At 47.5% G+C, this 14,151-nt stretch overlaps 1 protein-coding gene across 1 annotated transcript in view; it reads left to right on the top strand.

Moving 5' to 3' along the window:
• Positions 1-8,789: 8,789 nt before the first annotated feature.
• Positions 8,790-14,151, top strand: part of SUPT5H (SPT5 homolog, DSIF elongation factor subunit) — a 31,890-nt gene continuing 26,528 nt past the window's right edge. Inside the window, exons 1-2 of the mRNA XM_069746515.1 lie at positions 8,790-8,875; positions 11,896-11,992. Of these exons, the coding sequence (XP_069602616.1) occupies positions 11,912-11,992 (81 nt within the window). The 5' untranslated portion in view covers positions 8,790-8,875; positions 11,896-11,911. The remainder of the gene's footprint in view (positions 8,876-11,895; positions 11,993-14,151) is intronic.

The following is a 14,151-nucleotide window of genomic DNA, read 5'->3' as shown; positions in this document are numbered from 1 at the left end:
TCCCTCTGTGCTCGTTTATTTCATGCACCTGCTACAAATAAGTCCCGTGCAAACAACAAGAGCAACGCACGTGCCCCGTACATCACCAGAGCCCGGCCCGGTCTGAATTATAGCAAAACACCTCCGAAGATTTCATGATTATGAAATACTTGAAGTTGTTTTCCACTTTCAACGAAAAGTGGATCCCAGAAGCCTGGATACTTGTAAAAAAAAACAAATACAGAAGGTGCTCACCCTCCCCAGGTCCAGAGCTGACTCCCCAACGCTGCTGCTGTGTTTTGGCTGCAGCGGTGACATCGTGACTGTAGCGCACATCACCGCAGCAGCCAATCACTGAGCTTAGTGACCCCGCCGATGTAGACAACGCAAGCCACCAAGGTCAATGATTGGCTGCAGTGGTACTGTGAGCTGCAGTAGGGACTTCACCGCTGAAACCAAAACACAAAAAACTGGAGCAGCGGGGGAGAGCCAAAGCTGAACTGGAGGAGGGTAAGTACCATGTTTTTTTCCAAGTATCCAGTCATTTTGGGACATTTTTTACTTCTCTGCAGGAAGTGGGGGCAGGTATTTATCTATCTACAGGAAGAGGTGGCAGGTCCTTTCTGCTGGAAGTGGGATGGGTCTTTATCTCTCTACAGGAAGTGGGGGCGTGTCTTTATCTCTCTACAGGAAGTGGGGCAGGTCTTTATCTCTCTACAGGAAGTGGGATGGGTCTTTATCTCTCTACAGGAAGTGGGGGCGTGTCTTTATCTCTCTACAGGAAGTGGGGCAGGTCTTTATCTCTCTACAGGAAGTGGGATGGGTCTTTATCTCTCTACAGGAAGTGGGGGCGTGTCTTTATCTCTCTACAGGAAGTGGGGCAGGTCTTTATCTCTCTACAGGAAGTGGGGCAGGTCATTATCTCTCTACAGAAAGTGGGGGCGTGTCTTTATCTCTCTACAGGAAGTGGGGCAGGTCTTTATCTCTCTACAGGAAGTGGGGCAGGTCTTTATCTCTCTACAGGAAGTGGGGACTGGTCTTTATCTCTCTACAGGAAGTGGGGACTGGTCTTTATCCCTCTACAGGAAGTGGGGCACGTCTTTATCTCTCTACAGGAAGTGGGGACTGGTCTTTATCCCTCTACAGGAAGTGGGAGGCAGGTCTTTATCTCTCTACAGGAAGTGGGGGTGTATATTTTTCTCTATAAGAAGCGAGGACAGGTCTTTATCTACAGGAACTGGGGCCGTCTTTATCTCTTCTACAGGAAGTGGGGGCATGTTTTTCTCTACAGGAATTGGGGAGGGTCTTTATCTCTCTACAGAAAGTGGGCGCTGGTCTTTATCTCTCTACAGGAAGTGGGCGCTGGTCTTTATCTCTCTACAGGAAGTGTTGGCGGGTCTTTATCTCTCTATAGGAAGTGGGGGCCAGTCTTTATCTCTACAGGAAGATTGGATAGGTCTTTATCTCTGTACAGGAAGTGGGGGTGTGTCTTTATCTCTCTACAGGAAGTGGGGCGTGTCTTTATCTCTCTGCAGGAAGTGGGGGCATGTCTTTATCTCTCTACAGGAAGTGGGGGCGTGTCTTTATCTCTCTACAGGAAGTGGGGCGTGTCTTTATCTCTCTGCAGCAGGAAGTGGGGGCGTGTCTTTATCTCTCTACAGGAAGTGGGGGCGTGTCTTTATCTCTCTACAGGAAGTGGGGCGTGTCTTTATCTCTCTGCAGCAGGAAGTGGGGGCGTGTCTTTATCTCTCTACAGGAAGTGGGGGCGTGTCTTTTAACGATGAAGATATTTGTTGGGAATCTCTCAGGCAAAAGTAATGGGTCCAGAAAATTCTTATCTTTTCTTGCTGACAAATTTATCTTTCAAAAGGTAGAAGAAAGAACAAGAGGATCTGCCATCTTGGACCTAATTCTTAACAACAGGGAGAAAATGGTTGAAGAAGTAAAGGTGGCTGGTAATTTAGGGAGCAGCGATCATGCTATCCTCGAATTTGGGATTAAAAGAGGAGGAAGGCCAGCAAGAACTCAGACTTTAAGGTTGAACTTCAGAAAGGCAGATTTTAATGGGCTCAGAAAGAGGGTAGGAAAGGTCCAATGGCCGGATGTTCTAAAGGACAGAAATGTCCAAGAAGGATGGGAGATTTTGCTAAATGAAATTCTTATCGCACAATCGGTAACAATCTCGAAAAGTAGGAAGAATTGGAAGCATTTAAAGAGACAAGGATGGATGAACACAGAACTTAATCACTTGTTTTCATGGGACCCTTTAACATATACCACGATTCATGATGCACAGATACAGTACAGACCAAAAGTTTGGACACACCTTCTCATTTAAAGATTTTTCTATATTTTCATGACTATGAAAATTGTAAATTCACACTGAAGGCATCAAAACTATGAATAACATATGTGGAATTATTTCTAATATATAAAGCTGAATGTGTGTATGTGTGTGTGTATGTCCGGGATTGGCATCTGCACCGTCACAGCTACAGCCACAAAATTTTGCACAGTCACACGTCTGGACCCCGAGAGCGTCATAGGCTATGTTGTGAGGTGAAATTTTAACCCTGCGCTTTCCAATTCACCAAACAATTTGCCCCTATCTACATAATGGGGAAAAGTGAAAGGAAAAGTGTTGGAGGCAAATTGACAGCTGCCAGATGTGAACAAGGGGGACTTAAAGAATGAGAGCGATGGCGCCAAAGAGTATATACCGTACAGTTGCTAAGGTGGGGCCCCGACATGGATACTCACCACACACGGGGATATGAACACACACACAAAATGCGCCACACACTACCACGTGCTTGAACACATATTACCCTCAGCACACATTTCACCACACATACACCAACCTCGCCACATAAAAGTCAAAACACAAAAGTCGCCGCTCAAAACTCGCCACATGCAAAACTAGGCTCACGCAAAACTCGCCACAAGTGCAAAACTCACCTCATGGAAAACTCGCCACACGCAAAACTTGCACATGCGGAAAAATTGCCACATGCACAAAAGTTGCAACACATGCAAGAGTTGCCTCACACAAAACTTGCACATACTCAAAAGGCACCACACATAAAACTCGCCACGCGCAAAACTCGCCATGCGCAAAACTTGCTGCACACAACTTGCTACACTAACCTGTCACATGCAACTCGACACACAAAAAGTTGCTACACGCACGTCGCAACACAAAACTCATCTCACAAAAGTCGCTACATGCATGTCGCCACACACAACTCAACACACACAACTTGACAAACGAAACTCGCCCTAAAACACACACAAGTCTGGAATTATCCTTCAAAAATAAAAATCTGATTAATAAGCAGACAAACTACAAGAGCAACAAATGTACCATGTAGGAAATATGGCAGCTGTCAGTCACATGACCTGTCTATTATGTGTATGTGTGAGCTAATATATACTGCCAGGGGGAGGGCTTCCTGTTGGCTGGGGATTTATCAGGCTGCCAATTTAGCTTACAAATACTGAGGTAAAAATACTGAGCAAATAACGTGTTAACGAGGTCTAATACAGGAGGAGATGACACACAGGTATATACTATATACAGGGGAGATGACACACAGGTATATACTATATAGAGGAGGAGATGACATACAGGTACATACTATTTACAGGAGGAGATGACATACAGGTATATACTATATACAGGAGATGACACACAGGTATATACCATATACAGGAGCAGATGACCTACAGGTATATACTATATACAGGAGGAGATAACATACAGGTATATGCTATATATAGAAGATGACATACAGGTATATACTATATACAGGAGGAGATGACACACAGATATATACTATATACAGGAGGAGATGACATACAGGTATATACTATATATAGGAGATGACATACAGGTATATACTATATATAGAAGGAGATGACATACAGGTATATACTATATATAGGAGGAGATGACATACAGGTATATACTATATACAGGGGAGATGACACACAGCAGGTATATACTATATACAGGAGATGACATACAGGTGTATACTATATATAAGGGAGATGACAAACATGTATATACTGTGGTGAAAATGAGAGGTGTGAGGTGAAAATGAAAAGGTGTGAGTGCAAAATGAGAGGGGTGAGGGAAAATAGTGGAATGATCGGAAAATGACAGATGTGAGGTCGAAATGACAAGTGTTAGGGGGGAATGAGAGGAGTGAGGGAGAAAATGAGAGATGTGAGGGGGAAAATGAGAGATGTGATTGGGAAAATGAGAGGCGTGATGGGAAAATAAGAGAAGTGAGGTGCTATAACTAACCACAGATATTTACTATGCCCAGGCAATGCCGGGCTCTTCAGCTAGTGCGTAATAAAAAAAAGTGTGAAACAACTGAAAATATGTCTTATATTCTAGGTTCTTCAAAGTAGCCACCTTTTGCTTTGATGACTGCTTTGCACACTCTTGGCATTCTCTTGATGAGCTTCAAGAGGTAGTCTACTTTGAAGAACCTAGAATATAAGACATAATTTCAGTTGTTTCACACTTTTTTGTTAAGTATATAATTCCACGTGTTAATTCATAGTTTTGATGCCTTCAGTTTGAATTTACAATTTTAATTGCAATGAAAATACAGAAAAAATTCTAAATGAGAAGGTGTGTCCAAACTTTTGGTCTGTACTGTACGTCTGAGAAATATAGGTATAGTACAATGCCAAAGATTTCACTTACATCTTACATTACATGAGTGAATTCCATTGTAAATTCTACAATAGTTCACAAACCGGACAGTATAGTCCTCCATGCAGTATTATGCGCACCACATAGTGCTCCATACAGAATAATGAGTGGTAATAAATGGTTGCATATCCAATTGGAAGAGTGTTACCCCAATTGAAACACTCAATGTCATTCAACATTTTTATAAATCATCTAGATAAGGGAACTGAAGGTAAACTCATCAAATTTGCAGACGATGCAAAGCTAGGAGGGAAAGCTAACAGTATAGAAGACAGAGAGCGAGGATTCAGAAGGATCAAGATAAGAATGGTATTTAACAAGGAGAAATGCAAGATTCTATATCTCGGCGAGAAAAACGAAAATGACATCTACAGAATGGGAGGAATAGAACTAAGCAACAGCACGTGTGAAAAAGACGTGAGTATACTAATAGATCACAGACTACACGAGTCAACAATGTAATGCAGCAGCAAAAAAGGCAAACACAGTTCTAGGATTAATTAACCCATTAACGTCCGCCGATACGCCTTTTAACAGCGGTAGTTAAGGGTCCTTACACCACAGTGACGTTAAACCACAGCACCTGTGGAAAAAGTATATAGAGCCCCCCAGAGTCGGATTTTCTCCAGGGTCTCAGCTGCCGGGGGTAGCCAAGACCCCAGAGAACATGATTTGGGTCGTTTTTACCGACCCTCGGGTTGCGATCACCGGTATTAACTGGTCACCGGCGACCGCAAGAAAGAAAAATAAAGTCCGCTGTGCCATCTAATTTCTCTGTCCTCCTATGTGATCCATATCAGAGGACAGAGAAATAGGGTCCCCGATCCCCCCCGATGCGCCTCATGCTTCTCCCCGTGGGCGCCGCCATCTTCTTCCGGGAAGAAAATGGCGGGCCCGTCGAGATCTGCTGGCTGGCACCCGACAGATCTCGGCTGCTGGGGGTAACCGACACCCCAAAGAACATGATCAGGGTCGGTTTTTACCGACCCCTGGGTTGCGATCGCCGGTATTAACCATATACCGGTGACCGCAAAAAAAAAAAAATCCACTGTGCCATTTAATTTCTCTGTCCTCCGATGTGATCGCACATCAGAGGACAGAGAAATCGGGTCCCCGATCGCCGCCCGATACTTAGCAGTGTCTCCCGGTGCTCCTCGGCCCTCCTGCATTCCCCCATAGGCGCCACCATCTTTATCAGGGAAGAAAATGGCGGGCGCATGCGTAGTGCGCCCGCCAAGATCTGCCGGCCGGCACCCGGCAACAATAGGTAGATTTTTCCTATTGGTTCATTTTGGTCACTGTGATAGACCCTATCACAGTGATCAAAATAAAAAAATTGTAAACTCCCCCTTACTTAGGAAAAAATTATAAAATAAAGAAAATGTATTTATTTCCATTTTCCAATCAGGGTTTGAGTTGGGCTAAAGTTAGGGTTAGGGTTGGGGCTAAAGTCAGGGTTGTGGCTAAAGTTAGGGTTAGAGTTGGGATTAGGGTTTGGATTAGGGTTGGGTTTAGAGTTAGGCTTGAGATTAGGGTTATGGTTGGGTTAGGGGTGTACTGGGATTAGGATTAGGGATGGGATTAGGGTTGGGGGTGTATTGGGTTAGTGTTTTGATTAAAGGGAACCTGTCACCTGAATTTGGCGGGACAGGTTTGCGGTCATATGGGCGGGGTTTTCGGGTGTTTGATTCACCCTTTGCTTACCCTCTGGCTGCATGCTGGCCGCAATATTGGGTTGAAGTTCATGCTGTGTCCTACGTAGTACACGCCTGCGTAAGGCAAGATTGGTGTTTTAATCGCAGCAGGTCCATTACCCCTCCACAGAGAGAGAGAAATTTAGTCTCAGAAGAGGTTTCACAGGCACCCATTCAGATGGAGACGTTTATTCTCAGCGAGGTAAGGAAAGTGTAGGACCTGGTATACGAGAGATGCCCTAATGTGGCTACCAGGTACACATGAATTGGCCAATTTATGCGCTAAACGCTCTCATTTTTTCATATTTCTAGTGCAGTAATGCAGTTCAATTTTCATGTTTGCACGTTTTAGTGCCGCAGTGTGCTGCCTTATTTATTTGCTGATGTAAAGTAGACATGTGGGAAATGTTATTTATTAACTATTTTGTGTGACATATCTCTTGCAAAATTTTAAAAGTTTTCACCATATTTCCATTTTTTTCATAAACGCAAGTAATATTGAAGAAATGTTACCACTAACATGAAGTACAATATGTCACGAAAAAAGAATCTCGGGACCCGTTAAAGTGTTCCAGAGTTATAACCTCATAAAGGGACAGTGGTCAGAATTGTAAAAATTGGCCCGATCATTAATCTGCAAATTGGCTCCGTCACTAAGGGGTTAAGAGAAGCATAGAGGCTCATGCATTGAATACTATATGCTGGTCTGACTCCAGCCTTATACTCACCTCTGTTGGAAACGTCATTCCAGTGGTCTCAGCAGTGGCTTCTGTGGCATTATGTCACATGATCGGTGCGGCTGCCTTCACTCTCTCCCTCTTCAGAAAAAATAATGAAAACAAGGCACTGCTGGAAAAATAGTGGTGCAATAAGATAACTATATCCGTCAACTGTAATTTAGAAACACTGGGCACTCGTTTAGGTGTGTCCAACAAGGAAATGTATTAAGCGTAGTAAATAGTGATAAGCGAGTGTACTTGTTGTTCAGGTTTTCCTGTGATCTCCGATTATATGACTGCTTGGAGATTTAGTGTTTGTTGAGGCAGCTGCATGATTTGCGGCTGCTAGACAGCCTGAATACACGGGGTATTCCCTAACCAGGCAACCCCCACATGTATTCAGGCTGTCTTGCAGTCCAAATCATGCAGCTGCCTCGACAAACACTAAATCTCCGAGCACTTACAAATACTCGGAGACCACCCGAGCGTGCTCGGAGAAACTCGAGTAACGTGCATACTCGCTCATCACCAGTAGTAAATCCATAAAAAATAGAGACGTTGTAGTCAACACCAGACCTTCATCAGTCGTCTGGATAAAGGAAAACCGTGTATAGCGGCGCCATGGGGAGCTCTGCGGCGTCCGCCCGTAAGACTAGAAGCACAACAATTTCCTTGTTGAACACAACTAAACTATGGCCAGGAGTCTCTACATTTCAGACACATTCAGGCATCCGGAGGAAGAGAGCTGCGGCTGCTTTCTCACGTCCTCCAGATGTCAGTTCTCTCCATAGGAAAGTAAAGCCAAGGCTTATTTGCCTCAGGGATGGCGTAACATAATGTCACACGAGCCCTGGAGAGCGAGTAATGGCGCCGCTGCTCCGGAGGTGACTATGAGCGTTATTATATTACTGGGGAGTCAGAAGAGGATGACGGAGTAGGACAACCCCTTTAAGTAATAAAACAAACACTTCAGGCTACATATCACCGTAATGGCACTGACCCGAAGAATCGCGTCATCATGTCATTTTTTTTTACCAAAAAAATAAACTCTGTAAGAAAAAAAAAAAAAAAACAACAGCAGAATTTTTATTTTTTTTCGCCGCTGGATTTTCTGCCCTGTTCTTCAGCGCATTTTATGGTAAAACCACAGCTCGTTTACCGATCCCGTCCTCGTGGCCCAGAGCAACCAATAAGAACACAGCTTACATTTTTCCAAAGCATTTTAAAAGAAGAAAGTAACTCTGGGATTGGTTAATATCGGTAACACCCATCCGTTTACTGCTAAAATGTTTTCATCAATAAGTTCTGCGGTGACTGCACCGAAAATTGGTGCAAATCTATAGCAAATGCAGAAATGAAGCCTGGTGACACGGAAAACGTCTGATGGGGGCAGTTACACCTCTGCTAGTGAGTGTACAGGATGATAAGGAGACACCGGCAGATAAAATGTCCCCACTTGTGAGGACAGAATCGCAATGGCACAACCGGCCACTTGCACTTTCTCAAGCTCGACCCCAGTTAACTGAATCTGGTGACTACTTTGCTACAGGATGAATTTTTTCTCATCCGATTGGTAATCTCAGATCACGTGGTACAGAACGCTCCCCTAGCACTGTACGTCCCTTCCTGCGCGCCTCTTTCACATCTACTGTCCACTTCCGGCGCGCAGCCTCACACGTCACATCCGCGCTAGTCCGGAAGTAGCTGCAGCTGGTGAGCTCTCCGCTGAGCGGGCCGTCTGTCGGGGCTGCGCGGTGAGTCTTGTGTACGGCGCCGTTTACACAGCAGTGTTAGTGTCTGTGCTGGTGCACGGGGCCCGAGAGTGGACGGTGCTGTGTGCCTGTATCCTCACTGCCGCCTACTGCAGCCTGTCTGCTGGGCCTCACTGAGTATGGACGTGTGACAAGTCATATTGGAGAGCAGGAGAAGAGCCATGGGGAGCTGTACTGCTCCCGTGTCACCGTGCTGCCGTATACTGTACTGCTCCCCCCGTGCTGCCACACACTGTACTGCTCCCCCTGTGCTGCCACACACTGTACTGCTCACCCTGTGCTGCCACACACTGTACTGCTCCCCCTGTGCTGCCACACACTGTACTGCTCCCCCTGTGCTGCCACACACTGTACTGCTCCCCCTGTGCTGCCACACACTGTACTGCTCCCCCTGTGCTGCCACACACTGTACTGCTCCCCCTGTGCTGCCACACACTGTACTGCTCCCCCTGTGCTGCCACACACTGTACTGCTCCCCCTGTGCTGCCACACACTGTACTGCTCCCCCTGTGCTGCCACACACTGTACTGCTCCCCCCGTGCTGCCACACACTGTACTGCTCCCCCCGTGCTGCCGTATACTGTACTGCTCCCGTGTCACCGTGCTGCCACACACTGTACTGCTCCCCCTGTGCTGCCACACACTGTACTGCTCCCCCTGTGCTGCCACACACTGTACTGCTCCCCCTGTGCTGCCACACACTGTACTGCTCCCCCCGTGCTGCCACACACTGTACTGCTCCCCCCGTGCTGCCGTATACTGTACTGCTCCCGTGTCACCGTGCTGCCACACACTGTACTGCTCCCCCTGTGCTGCCACACACTGTACTGCTCCCCCTGTGCTGCCACACACTGTACTGCTCCCCCTGTGCTGCCACACACTGTACTGCTCCCCCTGTGCTGCCACACACTGTACTGCTCCCCCTGTGCTGCCACACACTGTACTGCTCCCCCTGTGCTGCCACACACTGTACTGCTCCCCCTGTCACCGTGCTGCCGTATACTGTACTGCTCCCCCTGTCACCGTGCTGCCGTATACTGTACTGCTCCCCCTGTCACCGTGCTGCCGTATACTGTACTGCTCCCCCTGTCACCGTGCTGCCGTATACTGTACTGCTCCCCCTGTCACCGTGCTGCCGTATACTGTACTGCTCCCCCTGTCACCGTGCTGCCGTATACTGTACTGCTCCCCCTGTCACCGTGCTGCCGTATACTGTACTGCTCCCCCTGTCACCGTGCTGCCGTATACTGTACTGCTCCCCCTGTCACCGTGCTGCCGTATACTGTACTGCTCCCCCTGTCACCGTGCTGCCGTATACTGTACTGCTCCCCCTGTCACCGTGCTGCCGTATACTGTACTGCTCCCCCTGTCACCGTGCTGCCGTATACTGTACTGCTCCCCCTGTCACCGTGCTGCCGTATACTGTACTGCTCCCCCTGTCACCGTGTCACCATGCTGCCATATACTGTACTGCTTCCCCCGTGTCACCGTGCTGCCGTATACTGTACTGCTCCCCCTGTGCTGCCGTATACTGTACTGCTCCCCCTGTGCTGCCGTATACTGTACTGCTCCCCCTGTGCTGCCACACACTGTACTGCTCCCCCTGTCACCGTGCTGCCGTATACTGTACTGCTCCCCATCACCGTGCTGCCGTATACTGTACTGCTCCCCCCGTGCTGCCGTATACTGTACTGCTCCCCCCGTGCTGCCGTATACTGTACTGCTCCCCTTGTCACCGTGCTGCCGTATAATGTACTGCTCCCCCTCGTGTCACCGTGCTGCCGTATACTGTACTGCTCCCCCCGTGTCACCGTGCTGCCATATACTGTACTGCTCCCCCTCGTGTTACCGTGCTGCCGTATACTGTACTGCTCCCCTTGTGCTGCCATGTACTGTACTGCTCCCCCGTGTGTCATTGTGCTGCCGTATACTATACTGCTCCCTTGTGTCACCGCGCTGCCTAACAATGTGTTCCTCCGTCGTGTTGCAGTGCTGCCATATACTGTGCTGCTCCCCCCTATCGCCGTGTTGCCATGTACTGTCCTGCTCCCCTCTGTCGCCGTGTTGATACTGTCCTGCTCCCCCCTGTCGCTGTGCTGCCATATACTGTGCTGCTCCCCCATGTCGCCGTGCTGCCATATACTGTGCTGCTCCCCCCTGTCGCCGTGTTGATACTGTTCTGCTCCCCCGTGTCACCATGCTGCCATATACTGTGCTGCCGTGTACTGTCCTGCTCCCCCATGTCGCCATGCCAGGGCTGTGGGGCCAAAGTCGGTGTCCATTTTGGTGGATTCGAAGTTAGTATAAAATGTAACGACTCCAAAAATATATAATATATTGGGTTCAGTAGTACAATGCAGCTTATGCTGAAAATGTCATAAGAATCTGGGAAAGCTCTAAAATGTCCTATAAATGTCGGTTCTGTTCCTGATGTAAGGATCTCTGCTTTTAGTTTAGATGAATCTGTGCTGCACTTTATGCACATGCTCAGTAGTGACCAGTGCTGTGGAGTCGGAGATTAGATAAATCTGTGCTGCACTTTATGCACATGCTCAGTAGTGACCAGTGCTGTGGAGTCGGAGATTAGATAAATCTGTGCTGCACTTTATGCACATGCTCAGTAGTGACCAGTGCTGTGGAGTCGGAGATTAGATAAATCTGTGCTGCACTTTATGCACATGCTCAGTAGTGACCAGTGCTGTGGAGTTGGAAATCAGGAAAACTGAGGAGTCTGAGTTGGAGGTTCAGCTTACCGACTCCACAGCCCTGCGCCATGCTGCTGTTTATATATGTTTTATGCTCCGTACAAGTAAAAAAGCGAAACTTATGTCAATAGAGCAGCGAATCCTCACAGAATGTACGAGCAGCCATGTTTCATGCTTGACGCTCTGCTTTCATCCATCACACGTTCTTTCCTGCAGTGTGTACGGAGTCTGGGACCGGCATGCAGCTGCATCTCATCATGCCATTGTTTGGTTGTTGTTTTTTTTTTGTCTCCTCAGCACATAACAGAATAAAATGTCAGACAGCGAGGACAGTAACTTCTCCGAGGAGGAGAGTGATAGGAGCAGCGAGGCTGAAGAGGTGGAGGACGTTGAGGTGAGATGTTCTGTCATCTTGACAATCCCTACGTAGAAGCGTCCCTTGAGACGCAGGTTCCTCTGCTGGGACCGACGGCGATGTACTGTAATCTGTGAGGAAATGTGGCAATTTTTGTTGAGCAAAAAGATTCACAGCCATGTTGTTAAGTCTGTGGCGACCGGGCCAGGGCCCTGTGATATTGATATGATATTGCCCTCGGCCTACAGATTAGAAGAGAACAGGCTGTGGTCCTGCAGCCACAGACTGCTAATATAGGGTCCTGCAAATCTTTTTTTTCTCAATTCTACTGGCAATAAATGTTAATTTACCGCAGCACCACCACCACCACCACATAGAACATAAAGTGTAACATTGTGCCCATTCACAATAGTGGGCTGCCTCTGTAATTCAGGACGCTATAGAGCTTGTAAAGGTACCGTCACATTAAGCGACGCTGCAGCGATATAGACAACGATGCCGATCGCTGCAGCGTCGCTGTTTAGTCGTTGTGTGGTCGCTGGAGAGCTGTCACACAGACAGCTCTCCAGCGACCAACGATGCCGAAGTCCCCAGGTAACCAGGGTAAACATCGGGTTACTAAGCGCAGGGCCATGCTTAGTAACCCGATGTTTACCCTGGTTACCATTGTAAATGTAAAAAAAAAAAAAACACTACATACTTACATTCCGGTGTCTGTCGCGTCCGCCGGCGTCAGCTTCCCTGCACTGTGTAAGCGCCGGCCGTAAAGCAGAGCGGTGACATCACCGCTGTGCTCTGCTTTACGGCCGACGCTGACACAGTGCAGGGAAGCTGACGCCGGGGGACGCGACAGACACCACAATGTAAGTATGTAGTGTTGTTTTGTTTTTTTTTTACATTTACAATGGTAACCAGGGTAAACATCGGGTTACTAAGCGCGGCCCTACGCTTAGTAACCCAATGTTTACCCTGGTTACCAGTGAAGACATCGCTGGATCGGCGTCACACACGCCGATTCAGCGATGTCAGCGGGAGATCCAGCGACGAAATAAATTTCTGGCCTTCTAGCTCCGAGCAGCGATCTCACAGCAGGATCCTGATCGCTGCTGCGTGTCAAACACAACGATATCGCTATCCAGGACGCTGCAACGTCACGGATCGCTATCGTTATCGTTCTAAAGTTGCTCAGTGTGAAGGTACCTTAAGCTCTGCACTTTTGCTGGCCAGACTGCCAGAGCTACAGTGGCCCTGCACTCCTCTAATGTTGAAAAAAAGATAAATTCAGCTCACCCTTTAGATGTATTTCCTTATGAGTCCAGGAAATCTGGAGCACGGATTCGCGTCTCTGCCAAATGCCTAGAGATGCACATGTGGGAAAAAATGGAATCCGGCTCCAAGAGATGAAATCACTTAACTTTAATAGTGATTTGACTGAGGCTAAGAGCACTCGTGTGTTACAGTTTACACAGGCACTCTCCTTCCGGTATATCTGGTTTTTGTCTGTCTTATAGCCTATTTTTATTTTAAATGAATACTATTAAAGTTAAGTGATTTTATCTCTTGGAGCCAGATTCCCCTTTTTTCCCCATGTGCTCCTCCAGTGTTGCATTGTGCTTTCAGCATGGTAAAGCGCAGAGTTTGGGACAGCTATTTTGGCACTATTAAAGAGAACCTATCAGCAGGATTTTGCTCAGTAAACTACAGGCACTGTGCTGTTGGCGTTGTTACACTAATTCAAATGATACCTGGGGTGAAGAAATCCGTTTTGTGGTTCTATTGTATTCTTTGTTTTGAAGTTTTCATTTGATGATATGCTCGAGCTTAGGGGGGACTATAGCCAAACAAATCAAGAAAGGACACGAGCATGGTCCTCATCATAGAGAAACTGACGAGTCTCTCATGTGCTCTGTGCTGCTGTGGTGGGTTCTCACGTTTTCTGTGTTGCTGTGGCGGGGTCTCACGTTGTTTGTGCTGCTGTTGCAGGGTCTCTCACGTACTCTGCTGCTGTGGCGGGGTCTTTCACGTACTCTGCTTCTGTGGCCGGATCTGTCACATATTCTGTGCTGCTGTGGCGGAGTCTCGCATACTCTTGTGTTGCTGTGGCGGGGTCTCACGTTTTCTGTGCTCCTGTGCCAGGGTCTCACTTTTTTGTGCTGCTGTAGCGGGGTCTCTCGCGTACTCTTGTGTTGCTGTGGTGG

The sequence above is a fragment of the Ranitomeya imitator genome, chromosome 2 (assembly GCF_032444005.1).
Source record: "Ranitomeya imitator isolate aRanImi1 chromosome 2, aRanImi1.pri, whole genome shotgun sequence".
Lineage (NCBI taxonomy): Eukaryota > Metazoa > Chordata > Amphibia > Anura > Dendrobatidae > Ranitomeya > Ranitomeya imitator.
Note: the sequence above shows the minus strand (reverse complement) of the source record. Positions and strands in the feature narration are given on the sequence as shown.